The sequence below is a fragment of the Typha latifolia genome, chromosome 12, assembly GCF_019914945.1.
Source record: "Typha latifolia isolate L0001 chromosome 12, TyphaL0001v2, whole genome shotgun sequence".
Lineage (NCBI taxonomy): Eukaryota > Viridiplantae > Streptophyta > Magnoliopsida > Poales > Typhaceae > Typha > Typha latifolia.
The window spans coordinates 10,380,430-10,397,065 of NC_133097.1; the positions used below are offsets into that span (position 1 = coordinate 10,380,430).

The 16,636-nt window shown below is 41.2% G+C and overlaps 4 protein-coding genes across 5 annotated transcripts; 3 read left to right on the forward strand and 1 right to left on the reverse strand.

Moving 5' to 3' along the window:
• Window positions 1-1,433: 1,433 nt before the first annotated feature.
• Window positions 1,434-5,545, reverse strand: LOC140798411 (cysteine-rich receptor-like protein kinase 34). Of its 2 annotated transcripts, none has more exons than XM_073152225.1 (6): window positions 5,412-5,545; window positions 3,225-3,430; window positions 2,929-3,139; window positions 2,367-2,604; window positions 2,029-2,179; window positions 1,434-1,923 (listed from the first exon to the last, which is right to left on the reverse strand). In XM_073152225.1, exons 2-6 carry the CDS (start codon window positions 3,360-3,362, stop codon window positions 1,618-1,620), a joined length of 1,044 nt encoding a protein of 347 aa, XP_073008326.1. In that variant the 5' UTR covers window positions 3,363-3,430; window positions 5,412-5,545; the 3' UTR covers window positions 1,434-1,617. The 2 variants fall into 2 exon arrangements, with proteins under 2 accessions (XP_073008326.1, XP_073008325.1); XM_073152224.1 differs by lacking the exon at window positions 5,412-5,545 and adding an exon at window positions 3,772-3,951.
• LOC140798413 (calcium-binding protein PBP1-like) lies at window positions 3,857-5,931 on the forward strand. Its single transcript, XM_073152226.1, has one exon. It carries the CDS (start codon window positions 5,369-5,371, stop codon window positions 5,732-5,734), a length of 366 nt encoding a protein of 121 aa, XP_073008327.1. The 5' UTR covers window positions 3,857-5,368; the 3' UTR covers window positions 5,735-5,931.
• Window positions 5,932-7,857: 1,926 nt separating this feature from the next.
• Window positions 7,858-11,129, forward strand: LOC140799305 (uncharacterized). The gene is made up of 3 exons (XM_073153574.1): window positions 7,858-8,622; window positions 9,158-9,408; window positions 10,850-11,129. The coding sequence occupies exons 1-3, from the start codon at window positions 8,095-8,097 to the stop codon at window positions 10,866-10,868; spliced, it is 798 nt and encodes a 265-aa protein (XP_073009675.1). The 5' UTR covers window positions 7,858-8,094; the 3' UTR covers window positions 10,869-11,129.
• A 1,361-nt stretch (window positions 11,130-12,490) lies between these two features.
• LOC140798498 (G-type lectin S-receptor-like serine/threonine-protein kinase At2g19130) lies at window positions 12,491-15,273 on the forward strand. Its single transcript, XM_073152344.1, has one exon. The coding sequence runs from the start codon at window positions 12,562-12,564 to the stop codon at window positions 15,061-15,063; it is 2,502 nt and encodes an 833-aa protein (XP_073008445.1). The 5' UTR covers window positions 12,491-12,561; the 3' UTR covers window positions 15,064-15,273.
• The last annotated feature ends 1,363 nt before the right edge of the window (window positions 15,274-16,636 follow it).

Here is a 16,636-nt window from a genome sequence, read left to right on the forward strand (position 1 = left end):
TTTAGGATGTCCATCCGTAATAAGAGTGATCAAGATTCTATGGGGATTATCTAGGAACTCTAGTATTTAGGAGCAGCAGATTGATATGGCTAACATGTTGGCGTTCTTTGAATTATTCGCAGATCAAATGAGAAGAAACCTTCAAATATTTGCTTAACTATAGGCTTATAATGAACTTTAAGTGCAGTTCGATATGTTCTATCCTAGTGGTGTTTGTTAAGAAGAAAAAGAGAGCAAGTTTTCATTAAATTTGCAATTTATATCAATAGAATAGATAGCATTACCAAGATAAGATTGGTACCATACTGATGAAGTTTCTTTTTTTCTCTATTCCTTGGTGCCATTACCTTGAAAGATAAGAACTGGAATCTTATTAGAAAATGAAATTTGTCAGTGGCTGCTACCAAGATGCTCAGCAATGTTTTTCTGCTGGATCTATTAGCAGCTACCAGAGCATATGCAACAACGAAGTATTATAATGGCATACTTGCATGGCATTGCTGTTCTTGTCTATGGTTGTCTCTCAGATGCTCATCAACTTATTTGCCTTGTTGTACCTGCTCGTAGCAACCATATTGATTCAGATTCTACATATATGTTAGCCTGATTAGGGTCATCAATTAAGTAATCAAGGGTCATGTATCAAGTTCCGACATTTTTTTATTGAAGTACTAGTTCCATTAGTTATTTCCTTGGTCCAGGTCATCACTTAGAGAACATATTCAATTTGCCACGTCCGTGAATCTTTCCAAAGCTAAATATTTCGAAAATTGTGGAGGTGTTATTGGTGGTATTGTTACGTGTTCTCTTATCACTTGCGCAGAATTCCAAGAACAGCATCTCTTTTTATCTCCCTTGCTGTCATTCTCATTTTCAGGAATTTATCACAATGAATGTATATTTGTGTTTCAGAAATATCCTTGTTTGATCTGAGGATGTTCAAATAATTCTCTAAGAAAATGAAGATTGAGTTGTAGATCAGATTTACTTTCTATCAGATTTATGAGATAAATAAGATATCATTATCTTGCAAGCAGCGCTGCAATCTTATTAGAAAAGGAAACAAGGTTATGGCTGCTGCTAAGTTTCCCAGCATTGTTGTTCTGCTGCATTATTATAAAATCAAGCTGTATCATATGGTTTTCTTGATAGCTGTCTCTCTCTTTTAAATAGTTCCGGACCTGAAAACAAATGGATGATGCCAGTTTTTGTCCCTAAGATGCTCAGAATTGTTCATTATTAGTTGTACTTGCTGATTGCAACCATATGAGTGCAACTGTTATGCATATCTCATAGCCTGATCGATTTAGAAGCATAAATCAAAGCAAAGCAATCGGGTTTCTTTGGTTCGGATCACCAGCTACTACTGACCTCTAATAGAAGCTAGATCGAAGACATCAGTAGTTAATATTTTGTCAAAAACAAAACAAACAAAAAAAAAGTGTGCTTAATAGTTAATATTATAACAGCATACAAGTCAAGCAACTTGAAGGAGCTACAATAGAAGCCCTCCCACCAAATCTTCAGCTACAAATTAACAACCAAGACTTGTAAATTCATAACATCTGAAGTTGGAGACTTAACCAAACTTACTGACATATTGTGACTTGCATGAAACTAGTTGATCTCTGTATTGGTTTTAGCGGCACCATTTGTAGAAGATGTCTCGGTGTATTCCATTGATGAGATTGAGGAGGAGGGGCTTCGTCCTCCAAAGAAAGCAGCCTGTTTTGGAGCAGGAAGAGTTGTATCACTACTCAACATTGAGACCACCAAAGACATGGTTGGCCTGTCTACTGGATACTCCTGCACACAAAGAAGTCCTATTTTGATGCATTTAAACGCTTCCATCTGAGGCCATGAGTCACCTAAGGAAGGATCAACCAATTCAAGGACTCTGTTTTCCTTCCATAATGTCCATGCCTGCAAAATTAAAAACCTTTCATGTATCAGTTTTCAGATAAACATTCCTTCTTCTTCTTTTTTTCCTGCATCAGTATTGAGGAAAGATATAATTCAGCGACTTACATAGCCCAAGAGGTTCAGAGCTTCATCATCGTTGAGAAATTTGTTGTTCCTTTTACCACTCACAATCTCCAGAAGCAACACACCGAAGCTGAAAACATCGGATTTTTCAGAAATTTGCCCTTCCATTGCATACTCGGGGGACATGTAGCCACTGCATTGCATTATTTTATGGCAGTTAAGTAGTGAACTTTGACACAGTAGCTATATACGTATGAATGATGTTTTTGAGTCACGACTCACGACAGAGCCTTCTCTCAATCACTGACATATCAACCTTCAGTAAATCAATATGCTGTGGAAAATCTTTTCTGTAAGCAGTCACGTGGAATATGACTTACATTGTTCCAACAACTCTCTTTGTTGTTTCGTGATTCTGATCTCCACCAAACATCCGTGCCATGCCAAAGTCTGATATTTTTGGGTTAAATCGGTCATCAAGTAAAACATTACTCGCCTTCAGATCTCGATGTATTATCTTCAATCTAGAATCCCTATGAAGATAGAGCAATCCTCGAGCTATCCCTTCAATGATGTTGTAGCGCCTATTCCAGTCTAATTTCCTTCGATTGGTGTCATCTAACCAATTCGTAAATTACATTCTTATTAGGCAAACATAGAAATAGTAGATTGAAAACTACACCTAGGTTAGAGTTAGCTTCATATTGACATTGTTAATGTATCTTTAGAAAAATTGCAGTTTCATAATATGATGAAGCATACTTTAATGCATGCTTACAACATCTTCATGTTGGTATTCTCTTCTTTCTAACACTTTTGAGTAGCTAGGAAAGAAAGATGTTATACCGTGTCATTTTTTTGTTGTTGTTGTTGTTGTTGCTAGTCATGATGTCTATGCAGAATCTTAATCTGATAACAGATGCATAGGAGAAGAAAACCAACCAAACAGAAATGCATCTAAGCTCTTGTTTGCCATGAGTTCATAGACCAACAGTTTCTCTTCTCCACAGATACAGCAACCCAAAAGCTTCACCAGATTCCTGTGTTGAAGTTTGGATATCAACTCCACCTCATTCTTGAACTCCATGGCTCCTTGTGCAGAGAGCTTGGAGAGTCTCTTTACAGCTATGTCTTGTCCATCTAAAAGACTTCCCTGGTAAAATTAAAGCATCATTTCATCAGTCAAATGCTCATTCACTTGAGTGGGATAAGTTGTGAGCTGAAGGACATATATCTACCTTATAAACTGGACCAAATCCTCCTCGTCCAAGCTTGTTTTTGTTGTCAAAGTTGTCTGTTGCTGCTGCTATTGTTTTGAAACTAAATAGGCGTGAGTCAATACCTCCTATTTCATCTTCTATCTCATTTCCAACCATATCCCAAGAGAAAGAAGAAACTGCCGTTGTTCCTTTACTGGTCGAGCTTTCCTTTTGCTTTCTGGCTCCTATAAACAGACAAAGGAATCTAGTTAGAAGAAAAAATAAAATAAAATTGTATGATCTTTTTACATGGCGACATCTTTTCTTAGTGAAAAATTAAATCTGGGTCCCCTGCTTCTTCAAACTTAACATTGGATTCAAATTGTCCAAGTGAAAACAATTTATGGAGTGCGTACGGCGTCAGAAGCTCTCTGAGTCGGTATGTTTCTTCGTTATATGTATATATATCCTCTAAAAACTATAAAATTAATGATGTTTCTTCCATACAATATAAGCATAGGATTACTCTATTTGTAATGGAAGAGTGAGAAAAAGAGAGAGAGGGATGGCTGTTAAATCATATTACCTCTTCGTTTTCCGATCCACTTCACCAACAAGTAAGTGCAGAGGGACATGGTGGCTCCAAAAAGACCTCAAGCTTATGCTTTTTTTTTGTTTTGCTCTTGTTTTGTAAAAGAAGATTAAGAGCAATGATATCATCAACACAAGTCTTGCTAAGAAAGATCATCGATACATTTGTCAAATATCAAATTTGAGGGGCTAAAGAAGGTGATGCTAAAGACTAATAATAATTGACTCTAGTAATAATGAGCAGCAGTGGGTCGGTCAACACGTTCTCGTGCGTATAATATAAATACCAAGAGACGTATCAAGGATGAGACTTTAAACTAAATGACAATACCAATCTATCAACGCCGTCATCATCACTAGGACCGAATCACAACTATAGAAATGATCTAATTTGCCTCCTATATAATATATGCCATTTACCGGATGCCTTCTTCCATATTAAAACAAACTAAATAGCGACATGTTTCTTGTTCGGTAATCAACCTAGGAATACGATCGAGAGTCGATAATGCCAGGCATAAGATAAGATGCCATTAATTGCTTATAGGCGAAATCTTCTTCCTTTCACACAATTGGGTTGGGTATCTCATCTACTTAGTCGGTTGTTAACATCTAATGGCTGTTTAACTAACTAATATCCGTGGACTTTGTCAAATTCTTTCTACATTGTCGGTTCGCAAAGGTTACAGTATCCAGTACTTTTATCGCAACCTGTCTTTAATTAAATATTAGCAGCTAGCTAGATTAAAAAGTAGGAATTGAACGCTAATTTAATTTAAAGGGAAAATAGAGAGAGAGAGAGAGAGAGAGAAGAAGAAGAAGAAGAGCTTATTCTCTTTCTTTTCAAATGTTGTAGAATCGACTAGGAACTTGCTAGGTTTTTGAGGTCAAGGATATGATACGGACGGAGGAGACTAGACATAACTTTGGATTCGTTGAGGGCGGTGAAGGATACTGCGCAGTGTCTCAGTTCTACAATCACTGCTAAAAGCCAACCTCATTTGCAGCCTTTTTTTCGAGATGCCCCCCTCCCCCAACCAAAGCCCAACTCACACTGTAGCCTTGCCTCAGAGTTATATAAATTATTAACCACAAATAAGGAAAAAATATTAGTAACATGTTGGGCCTCTTTTACTCTTTTTAATTTTGATTTTTTGCTATTTAACAAACTATATTTTTTTTTTAAAAAGAAAAAATAAAAATAAAAAAGAAAAAAGAAAAAAGAAAAAAGAAAAAAAGAAATGTACACTAGAGGGTAGAGGCCATGCAAATGAAAGGAAAACCCAATGCAACTTCCATAGCAACTTCCTCTCAAATCCCCCGCCTACAAGCACTTTTAAAAGCTTATACACATACACACACACACACACACACACACACACACGCCCCCTTCTCTCTGTACCTTAGTTGGAGGTATCCATGGCAACTTCCATCCAACAACACCTCTTTCGATTCTTCCTCCTCTTCCTTCTTATTCTTCCATCTTATCTATATAAACCCCTCCCAACTCCCTTTCCTTTTCCAACCATTGGATATCCACTTATTAAGGAAATCGTTATCTTTTTGTTTCGGATAAGATAAGATTAATAGTAATGGCAAACGAATCATCATCCTTTGGGTTTGAGGACTATTTACCTCAGATGGCGGAGAGGCTGGGAGCGGAGGGACTGATGGAGGAGCTGTGCAAAGGGTTCCAGCTGCTGATGGATCCGAGGAGGGGTTTGATCACCTTCGAGAGCCTGAAGAGGAACGCGGCGGCTCTGGGGCTCCAAGGTTTGAATGACGAGGAGCTCGTGGGGATGGTGAGGGAGGGAGACATGAATGGTGACGGTGCTCTCGACCAGATGGAGTTTTGCGTCCTCATGGTCAGGTTGAGCCCGGAGTTGATGAATGCCTCCACTGAGAGCGTCGTCGTCGGAGAAGCTCTCGACTTGTTTACCTGCTTTGGTTTCAGTTAAATTTAATCCATTCTTAATATTTTTGCTTCTCGAATGGTAGGTAGGTAGGTCTAGCTTAGTTTCGCTTCTCTTCTCTTCTCTTCTCTTCTCTTCTCTTCTTTCTCTAGTTGTTTGGTGCTGCTGTGTATCATATTTGTCATTTCCCCCCCAACCCAACCCCCATCAAATTTTAATTTAAGTTCGAATTTTCAATTTCCTGTTTCCTGTTTCCTGTTTGAAAAATCAAACTCGTTTCGGACCCTGGAGGGCTTTTATTCATTCGGCCCATAATGACTACTTTCCTGATAAACAAAACAAGCCCTTTCATATACTAGCTTCAAACATTTTGGGAGGCGGATTATGTTATGTTATGTTATGTGAAGACTTCCCACTTGCCATGTCACCATCCTTGTTGGATGCATAAGAATAAGAATTAGGAAGTCAAATGGATTACATATTTTTTTTCGCTATATCATATTTCTAGATCCGAGTTTTCCGTGACGTGCTTAAATTGTCCATCCAATCGAACTCATTATCCTGCTAAAAATAAGGATCATTAAGGTTCTGTAATCTCCATCTGTACGTGAATACCAAATTAATGAATGAAGATAAATTTAAATTTTGTTGATAAAATATATAAAATTGTTAAGGTTATTTGATCCGTTCCAAATTATGAATAAGAATTACACTACAAATAGTCCGACCAGCCCAATCAACCCCATGCTCATTTGCCTATCCAAACGTTCCCATCCCATCCCATCCCATCCCATCATCCCCCAAAGTGCGTGTATGAGCGTGTCACACCCGTCTCTTTTATTTTATTTTTACATTTAAAATATGTAATTCTTCTTCTTTTTGTGTGGCTAACTACTTCGTGGGCCCGTCCCAAAACCCAAAACTTGATGCCATGCGCGGTGGTATGCTTTATTCTCCTATGACCCAGTTCACTGAATCAACCCATCGCAATCCTAATCCCAATTCCAATCCCAATCCTCCAATCCTTCGTTGTCTTGCCTCCTCACCACAAGTATATCTTCTCTACTCCCCTATAATTAAAGGGTAGATATTTTTTTCTCACACACCGGATGGATACGAACGACCACGGGATCCATTAGGTACGACGACTACTCTACTTTCGTGGCTGAAAATTACCCCCACGGCTCGGAGGGAAATCCGCCGTTCACTTCATCACGTCATCGGGCACCAACACCTGGTATACTTGCATGGAACCCCGGAGTTTACTCCCAATTTAATAAGTATATTAGGGTCCAATTTGCATGAAATCCAGAGTCAATTAATTAATGGATGGTGAATTGGTGATTGTGATGTGCGAAAATATCTGGATGTATCGCATAATACGAGGTGGCGAGGTACCTGACGTCCATGGTGGCAACTTCACGTGGACCATCCACCTCAGCAGTAGCTTGGAGATCAGATCACCCCCCATTATATGCTCTCAATGGTGGCCCTCATCACGCCACGAGGGGGCATCGCTTCCTCGCCACACGTTTTCTTTTTTATCCACCCTTTTAGTTACTATATAATCAAAATCATTATAATATTAATTAATAAAAAGCATTCCTACTATTCTACCCATAGAGACGACTAGAGAGAGAAAGGAAAAGTATCATCAGGATAGAATAGAGTTGGGGAGGGGTTGTGGTGGTCCCGCGAGGAGATGGGCTTAAGATGCGGCCCACGTTTCGCGATCTCTGCCGTGGCGGACGACCAGACACGTAGGACTCCTGGAATCTCGCCGGGCACGTCATCGTATCGTATGGGTGGGTGGGAGGAAAAAAGAAAAATCTGGGGCCTAGGGGAGGAGGGTGTGTGGGGCCGATTAGGGGGGAGAGGGAGAGCAGATGCAAGGAAGACCATGGAATCCTAAACGCATGGGAGAGCGACACGTGGATGTACGAGGCAAGCGCTGCTGAGCTTACTGCGTTGGGGAAACAGGGCTCGAGAAATGAGAGAGGTCAGGTGCGTAGCAGTGGAGACCAGATGGTAAATGACGGTGTTGCCCCTCCCACATAACCCTTCACGGTGAAGTTAATACTAAGCTTACCGCATTTTGTTTTAGTATCTATCTTTATTGTTGTATTCACATTACATATATATTAGAAAATTTTATTTAATATTAATTCAAGGTGATTAGGTCGTGAGATATTAACTTACGGTAGGTAAGGCTACTGTTGCGGTGACCAGAATGCAGCGCCCGTCTTTCGGAAATAATAAATGGGAGCAACTCCACACCCCGACTTCGTTTTCCGGACGCCTTGGACCTTCCCCAACCTCTTTAGCATCCGAGGCAAAGCTTATTATTGTGAACAGCGGAGGAGAAGAAGCAGCAGCAGCCAAACAAAGAGGGATTTCGATTAGCGATGGATGGGAGCGGGAGGAAGAAGAAGGGGTGCGAGCTGTGCTCGGGGGTGGCGCGGATGTACTGCGAGTCGGATGAGGCGATGCTGTGCTGGGACTGCGACTCCAGGGTCCACGGCGCCAACTTCCTCGTCGCGCGCCATTCTCGTGTCCTCCTCTGCCGCACGTGCCAGTCACCGACACCGTGGCGCGCCTCAGGCGCTCGTCTCGGTCCCACCGTCTCGCTCTGCGAGCGGTGCTGCCCCAGAAGAGACGATGAGGCAGAAGGAGGTGCCGGCGAGGAGGAGGAGGAGGGGGAGGAAGAAGAAGTTGAATCAGAGGAAGAGGAGGAAGAGGAGGAGGACATGGAGGAGGGAGATGGGGAGAACCAGGTGGTGCCGTGGTCACCGCCGCCTCCGGTGGCGAGTTCCTCGAGCTCTAGCAGCAGCGAGGAATCGTCGATCCGGATCGAGTGCCAAAGAAGTGGAGCGAGGGGGTCGTCATCGTTGAAGCGGATGCGAGATAATGCTGATCTCGCCTCCCAGTCCCAGGTAGAAGACCGCCTCATCTTCATCTTCTTCTCTACTTCTCTAGATTATTTTGATTTATTTTTCTTCCTTATACCCTTACGGCTTTTGCCTTTGAAAGATGGTTCCGATCTATTTCATCCATATATTCCTCTTCTTGAACTCGAAAATTGAAAACAAAACCCTACGGGGAAAGAAATATGATGATTTGTTACGTTTTTGCCTCATTGTCTACAAGCTGTTTTACTCAGAAATTTTATATATATAAGAAATCTCCTTGAATTATTTTCTTATATTTTCCCTTCTTTTTTCTCAGTTTCATCGTTCTATTAGTTTGAATGAGAAAACGAATAATAATGTAGTTTATTTCGAAGAATTAAACGCGCCGTCAGATAGTAATTCCATGATCGAAGTTCCAATTTATAGGCATTTTTCCTCTTCAATTCAGTAATCTAAATCTTACATACCTGCGTTTCTTGTTTGCCCCCCCCCCCCCCCCATCCCGGGATCTAGAATGCTATGTGACTCTGACGGTTAAGATTCTGCTGCGTCGTCACAGGTCGATCACCCCTCTTCCTCGTCGCAATCGCAGCGGAACCACTTCTGGTCGGCCGGTCCGCCGTTTCCAGCTCTTGCCAGAGAGGACGATGAGGCTACATCGAGCATCTTCCGGTTTCCCAAGGACCGGAAGAGATCACCTGGCCATCTGTTCCGTCCAGCTCCGGCTCAACCTGGTGTCTTGTCCACAAGGCCTCAGAGGAGCAGCAGTGAGCCGTCTATCTCGTTTGGAGGGCCCGTCTCAACCACTCAGTAAGTCTAACCTCTTCCATTCATCCACTATAACGCTATTCTCATTATAGACATCCCCACTCTGTTTTCCTTCATCCCCTTCATGCATAATGCATAATGCTATTCTCACTCTAATAACTTTTTGTCCATCTATTTACTGTCTACATGTTTGTGTTCTGATGATGAAGTTGAAAACTCATATTGGCGATTTCTTCTGTGTACATCCACCCATAATGTACTATATTAACCATATCAATTTTAATTTTTGCTTAGACAAGTTCGTTTGGAGGACCGAACTCTGATTTGTTTGACCCATCTACTTCCATTGCTTATATCATGTGGACTAGCTGAACATTGAGTTTGCTGATAATTCCGCAACTCAATTATTTGTCGATAAGACTAATTTGTACCAATACTTAATGCCATCTTTGATTCATTTTGCATGTACCAGTGGGTGCATTCTTATGTTAGATCTTTTGTGAATTTATGATTGGCTTTCAAACTCCAATGAAAATATGACAATTTCTTTGAGCTACACAGTTTTACATTTGGAGCCATTTTCATCTAATCCAGAAATCATAAGTGAAGAGCATATAATGAAAAATAGATTGAAAAGAACAGATATATACTATTAGGTATGAGTCCACCAGATTATTTTAGTTCAATAGGGATTCAATGTGTCTGTTTCATTTGTTCGAGCTCTCTTCTTTCTTTAACAAGTGATATTAGAACTCATTGTTGGAAAGTCTAGAGCTATTTTTTACAGCAGATCAGCTGCACTAGGCTCCCAGCCACCCACCAATATACGGTGAAAGAGATCCTCACCCTTATCCCCATTACTAGGCTATTGCCGTTGCATTGTCAAGCTGCATGTAAGAAAAAGTTTGATAGCTCTTTTATAAACATGTGGCTGCTGAGGTGAAGTCAGTGAGTGGAACTAGAATCTAGTCCTGATATCAGGTTTGCTTAGATAGACAAAAAATTGATGCGCTCTTGCTGCTGCTCATAGATATCATCTGCTCCATTTAGGGCTAGTATGGGACAAGTGTGCATGGGAGATTGCCTTTTGTGTATTACTAGAAATTTCAAACACCCTTTCTTTTGGTCAGCTGATTATAATTGATTAAGCATTGAAGTTATTTTACTGGAGCATTACTCACAAATAGGGGGGCTAACGATCCAATAATTTATTGATGCACTAAATAGATGGTCTATCTTTTGTAGCGAAACAGATAATAGGGAAGGGCATCTGAGTATTCTGGCTATTGTTAGCCTAATACATTTCTATCATAACAATATTCATAATAGGAAAGGTGTGTCTTGTGCAGAATTAAATGCGTAGTTTTGTATATGATGCTGAGTTTTCTGTAATATCATTTTATTAAAGCAACATAAATGGTAGGCTGTAGAAATTGCTGCTGTGTTTAGTTTCATATCTAATGCTAAATTTTCTATGATGCAGCTTTGTTGGAGGAACTTAAGGATGAACTAAAGATACAGCTAACTACAGCTTATTCAGTAGCTAACTCAAACACCTGGAAAGAAGAAGTTTTGAATTATGCTTCCGTTGAGACAAGTTTTATGTCTGTACCCAAAATTGTTTACAGGGGAAAAACTTTGCTTGGTGGTTGTGTTGTTTGTTTGATTGTCTAGGAAACAATTGTTTGTATTTACATACAGATCTTGGATGTGTAAATGCTACGGATAATTGTTGGGTTCTCTTAAAAAAAAATGTTGGTCTCTCTCCCTCTCTCTCTCTCTCTCATATTTTTAAATTTCTCGCGTTGAAGCATGAGTCGGACAAGTACCTCCTAGACGTCTAAGTTGAGGGAACATTATTAATTCACAGACATGGAGATTGCGACTAGGTTGCAATTTGCACTCACTAGTAGAACAATAGCGTACTGCGAGAGCACCAGAAAAAAAAAGTTTCTCATATGTAAAACTTATTAGTGTCATGAGGATGACGAGGTAGAGTTGTGTTCCTTACTGGTTGGATGTCATCTCTTACTGGTTGAATGTCACACCAAATTGATCGATTGCAGAAGTACCCATGTGATTGATATGATCTATAGCCTTTATTTATAAGAAGAGAGATGTAATTCTTCACGTTTTTCTCTTGTACTGCACCTATAATTTGAAGTAGTGCACAAATTTAAATGCGCAATAAAAGTGAAAGCCCAAGCCTGTTCCTCTTATAGAAGATCAAAAAGCCCAAAAAGGTTGTGAAGAGAGAGAGCTACGAATCCGAAAAAGGCCACGTTATACTCTGCTACTATCAGGTTCATGTGCGTAGTTCACAGATTATTTAAAAACTAGATTGTTTCACAAACACTTAATTGGATAACTTATCAGATGGTACCAGACTACTACTGGTAGTTAATGCTAATAATTGTATCAACCTCTTCCATGCATTTCCAACGAAGCAACTGAGCGTCGTGTAAGCCCCAGGTTTGACTAGCTGATCGAAGAATGAATAAGGGTTGCATTTAAGAACGCATATAGAAACAAAATTCACAGTACAAAATTGTGATCGAGCCTAAAAGGTATCTTGATCTCTACTTGGGGGAAAAAAAAGTATCTTGATCATAGCTCTTGTCAAGGCTTTAAGAGAAATAGTATGTCAAAGATTCAGCTCCTCCTGGGTCTAGAGATGGGGATAGAAAGTAGAATGACGAGCAGTCGTTGAATCCTTTATTTATAGCCTTTTTAGAACTTTGAGTAATTGTTTCTTGGTTTAACCCTACTATAAGTTTATTAGAGGTTTGAATATTTTTTAATTCCACCCGTCTTGGTCGGCGCCGTGCAACGAATGTCGTTTGCAAGCAAGCAAGTGGATGGTCTTTGAACCGTTCTTATGGAGCCGGCTGCTATCTATCACTCCTTTGTGGTAAAAGAGACGAACGTAGTAACTGCTTCCAACTAACCTTCCAAGTTGCTGCAAACCCAAGAGAAGCAAAATAAGAGAGTAGAAGTCGATTCGGGGTAATGTATATATATCAACATACACAGGAACTTAATGAGAAAAGGACTTCTCATAAGAGCTATTCAATGGCGACACCAGAATGCAACCGTCCCTGATTAATGGCACAAGTCATGGCATTTAAGATTGATCCACCTTTTTGTTTGTATTTTGTTTGCAATTCTATCTCTATCTCTCTCTGCAGGCCTTCCATGCTAATTTTAGACATGGCTTCTCGAGGAACTCAACACCTTCATCCTCATTTCCTCCTCATCCTCTTTCTCTCATTCTCTCTTAACGCCAGCCTCTCCTTCGCCGCCAGCTTCATATCTGTCGATCAGCCTCTCTCCGGAAGCAATACCATCGTTTCTCAAGGTGGCAACTTTGTGATGGGATTCTTCATACCAGGTGATAAATCCTCTCAGAACTACTACATGGGAATCTGGTACAAGAAAGTCTCCAAGCTCACACCTGTCTGGGTAGCAAACAGGGAGACACCCATATCAGACCCTGATTCCTCTGAGATCAGAGTATCCACTGATGGCAATCTTGTCCTCATCAACCAGCACAAGAACCAAATTTGGTCTACCAATATAAGCTCCATACCGTCCAACTCCACAAATATTGTTGAGATCCAAGACACTGGGAACCTCGTTTTGAGAGATGGGTTCAAGCCATCCAAGGTCTACTGGCAGAGCATGGATCATCCAACCGACACGTGGCTTCCTGGCGGCAAGCTTGGGAGGAACAAATTAACTGGGGAGAGGCAGATCATTACCTCTTGGAAGAACTCTAATGACCCTGCTCCTGGGCTATTCTCCCTTGAGATAGACCCAAATGGGTCTAGCCAATATTTCATATACTGGAATAAAACTCGGGAATTCTGGACCAGTGGAGAGTGGAACGGCAATATATTCACCAACGTCCCTGAGATGCTCTCACACTACATCTACAACTTTGAATTCGTGTCCAACGACAACACGAGCTACTTCACCTATTCCCTTCAAGATGATACGGTCATCTCGAGATTTATCATGGATATTTCGGGACAAATAAAGCAGCTAACTTGGGTGGAGGGATACCAGCAATGGATACTCTTCTGGTCTCAGCCGAAACAACAGTGTGATGCGTATGCTCTATGTGGGCCTTTTGGCGTCTGCAATGAGAGGAGCTTTGCCTTCTGCAGCTGCGTCCAAGGTTTCAGCGAAGCCTCCCCGGCGGACTGGGAACTGAACGATCATAGCCGCGGGTGTCGGAGGAACGCACCGTTGCAATGCGCTACTAATAGCTCAGCGAACGGCCCGAAAGATGGATTCTTTCCAATGCCAGGTGCTAGCTCAGTGGATACTCCACATTCTTTACCAGCTGCTACTGTTGAAGACTGCGAATTAGCTTGCTTGAGGAACTGCTCTTGTACTGCTTATTCTCACGGCATTACTGGGTGCTCTATGTGGTACGGAGATCTGCTTAGCTTGCAGCAAAAGTCGGATGGATCGAGTGGAGAGACTATTTACCTTCGTCTCGCTGCTTCGGAATTATCGCAGCATTCCGAAAGCAAGGAGGGAGCGATGAAGTGGGTTGTGCTAGGCTCAGTGCTAGGCAGTTTAGCTTGCTTGGCCATCGTCTTCACCCTGGTCTGGGTATACCGGTGGAGGAAAAGAATGGCGACTGCTACTACTTGTACCAGTACAGTAACAGAGGGAAATCTGATGGTGTTTCGGTATAGTGAGTTGCAGAGAATGACCAAGAACTTCTCTGAGAAGTTAGGGGGAGGAAGCTTTGGGTCTGTATACAAAGGGATGCTACCGGAGGGCAGCACCATTGCGGTGAAGAAGCTGGAAGGCCTTGTCTGTGTGGGCGAGAAGCAATTCCGCAACGAGGTGAGCACGGTGGGATCAACTCATCATGTAAACTTAGTCCGCCTTCGCGGGTTTTGCTCCCAAGGCGCCCATAGATTGCTGGTGTACGACTACATGCCCAAAGGTTCTCTAGGCGCGCAGCTGTTCAGAAACAGCAGCTCCATGGTCTTGGACTGGAACAAAAGGTATCAGATTGCACTCGGTGCTGCAAGAGGACTAGCTTATCTCCACGACAACTGCAGGGACCGCATCATACACTGCGACATCAAGCCAGAGAACATCCTTCTGGATGAATCCTTCGTGCCTAAAGTCGCGGATTTCGGTCTAGCGAAACTCCTGGGCAGAGACTACAGTAGAGTTCTGACCACAATGAGAGGGACCATTGGCTATCTTGCACCGGAGTGGATCTCAGGTGTGGCTATCACTGCGAAGGCTGATGTGTATAGCTACGGGATGGTGCTCTTGGAGATTATATCTGGTACTAGGAACATGCAACAGTGTGAGGAGGGAAGGACGAGTTGTTTCCCTTTACTAGCTGCAAACAGAGTTAACGAAAGGGATGTGGTCGGCTTGCTGGATCATCGGCTTCAGGGTGACGCCAACCTGGAAGAGCTCGATCGAGCCTGCAAAGTTGCTTGTTGGTGCATTCAGGATAATGAAGTCGATCGGCCATCCATGGGGCAGGTTGTTCAGATTCTAGAGGGCGTTATACAAGTTGACATGCCTCCCATCCCCAGGTCTCTTCAATTGTTTGCAGAGTCTCCGGAGACTATGGTTTTCTTCTCAGATTCTTCTTCAGGCCAGCAAATTTACCCAATGGAAAGTAGGACCAGCTTTTCTGCTCCTCAAATATAGATAGATTTCTAAGAAGCATACACACACACACACATATATATTCATCTCATACTATGTCATTAGGCTGCAAACATTCATTGAGAAGCTGAATGTTGTCTTAGGTTTTTCATTTTTGTTGGATCCCAAGTCCGAGAAGACAAAATTTACAATACCTTGTTGAATCTCACTAATTGCGGTAAAGCACGTATATCAAAGACATCTTCAAAATAATAGCGTATTTTATTTTCTGAACAGTAATAAATCACATAATTCCAGGGAGCAAACAATATTTCATCTGATAAAGTAATATCACATATAATCTAGTGGAACACAAACAATATTTCATCTGATAAAGTAGTACATTAGACTTGGATATATATATATATATCTAATTATGTCGTTTCCACGGTAGATAATGTTCGCACTAATGGAAATGTCAAACTCTTCCAAGACAGGAGCAACATTCAAGATAGAAGCCAAATAGATAATGCTGTCACTAATTTCTTGCATTCCAAAAATTCTCAACTTCAACTTCAAATGTCTTGGATGAATAAATATACTTAAGTTTTTTGGAATAAGACCACAGGAAACGGACAAAAATTAAAAAAGAAAAAGAAAAAGAATAAGCTCTTTGCATGGCTGGCTCACAATTAAATTGCATAGTTGATGAAGATATAACAAGAAAGATCTTCGAGAAGCCATAGTTTTCCAACGGATGCACAAGTCTAGAGATTCGAGATTAGGCAGAACACCTGAAAGCATATATAGCAAGGACGTATTTCAAAGAGAGAAGAATATCTTTCAGGAGTTGAGTATAAGCTTTAGTTGGCTGTGAAGCTTCAAAGAATAAAACATCTATCATATCCCCTCTCTGTATACTTAAAAAGTGGTCAAGTTTACCGGATGGACTTCAATCTTTTTGCAGGAAGGGAGCAGAATTCAACAAGTAAATACTGTAGCCAGATGACGAAACCCTACTATTCTCATCCACTCCACTCAGACATGTAACTATATATATAGCAGGTACTGAACATCTTCAGTTACGTCTACGTTAACCAGATCAAATGATTTAAGGTTCGAAAAGCCACCAATTAAACCAGGGGGCAGGAGATGGCTTCTAAGAGCAAAAATTTGAGCGGAAAACATTTGATAAATGAGGATCCTCCTTGATCAATACTAAATAGCTGACACGGAAAGCTGTATTTCCTGTAAAGCATCAGTATACCTGACTGGTGTTGCTGACAAATCAAGAACAAGCTCCTTTGACTTTGATGCAACAGCAAATCTAACCCGGATCTATTAAGATGATCACCATGGTCTCGCTATGAAAGGGAGAAGTTAATCTTAACTTCCCCAACAACCCCTATACCAATATGATGATGTTGCAAGACGCTGCTGACATTCTCAATGAACTTCCTGTCCTCCAGCTAATAATTAATTTGTTGCTTTCTTGAGGAAGAACATATAGCTAGCTAAGCATGGTGGCACTATCAAAGCTTAGCTTAGAGGTGGCATGTCCAAATTCCACTCCAATCACGCGAATAGTATACTAGTCCTTACAGCAATCTTTCAGTGTTCAATCGTGATATTATCG

Bases quoted from the DNA above. Each gene is read 5' to 3' on its own strand.
- LOC140798413 (XM_073152226.1), top strand. From the start codon at position 5,369: ATGGCAAACGAATCATCATCCTTTGGGTTTGAGGACTATTTACCTCAG.
- LOC140799305 (XM_073153574.1), top strand. From the start codon at position 8,095: ATGGATGGGAGCGGGAGGAAGAAGAAGGGGTGCGAGCTGTGCTCGGGG. The intron at 8,623-9,157 runs GTAGAAGACCGC...GCGTCGTCACAG, and splicing joins ATCTCGCCTCCCAGTCCCAG to GTCGATCACCCCTCTTCCTC.
- LOC140798411 (XM_073152224.1), bottom strand. From the start codon at position 3,820: ATGTCCCTCTGCACTTACTTGTTGGTGAAGTGGATCGGAAAACGAAGA. The intron at 3,431-3,771 runs GTAATATGATTT...GTCTGTTTATAG, and splicing joins GTGGATCGGAAAACGAAGAG to GAGCCAGAAAGCAAAAGGAA. The intron at 2,605-2,928 runs GTTGGTTTTCTT...CGAATTGGTTAG, and splicing joins CTTAGATGCATTTCTGTTTG to ATGACACCAATCGAAGGAAA.
- LOC140798498 (XM_073152344.1), top strand. From the start codon at position 12,562: ATGCTAATTTTAGACATGGCTTCTCGAGGAACTCAACACCTTCATCCT.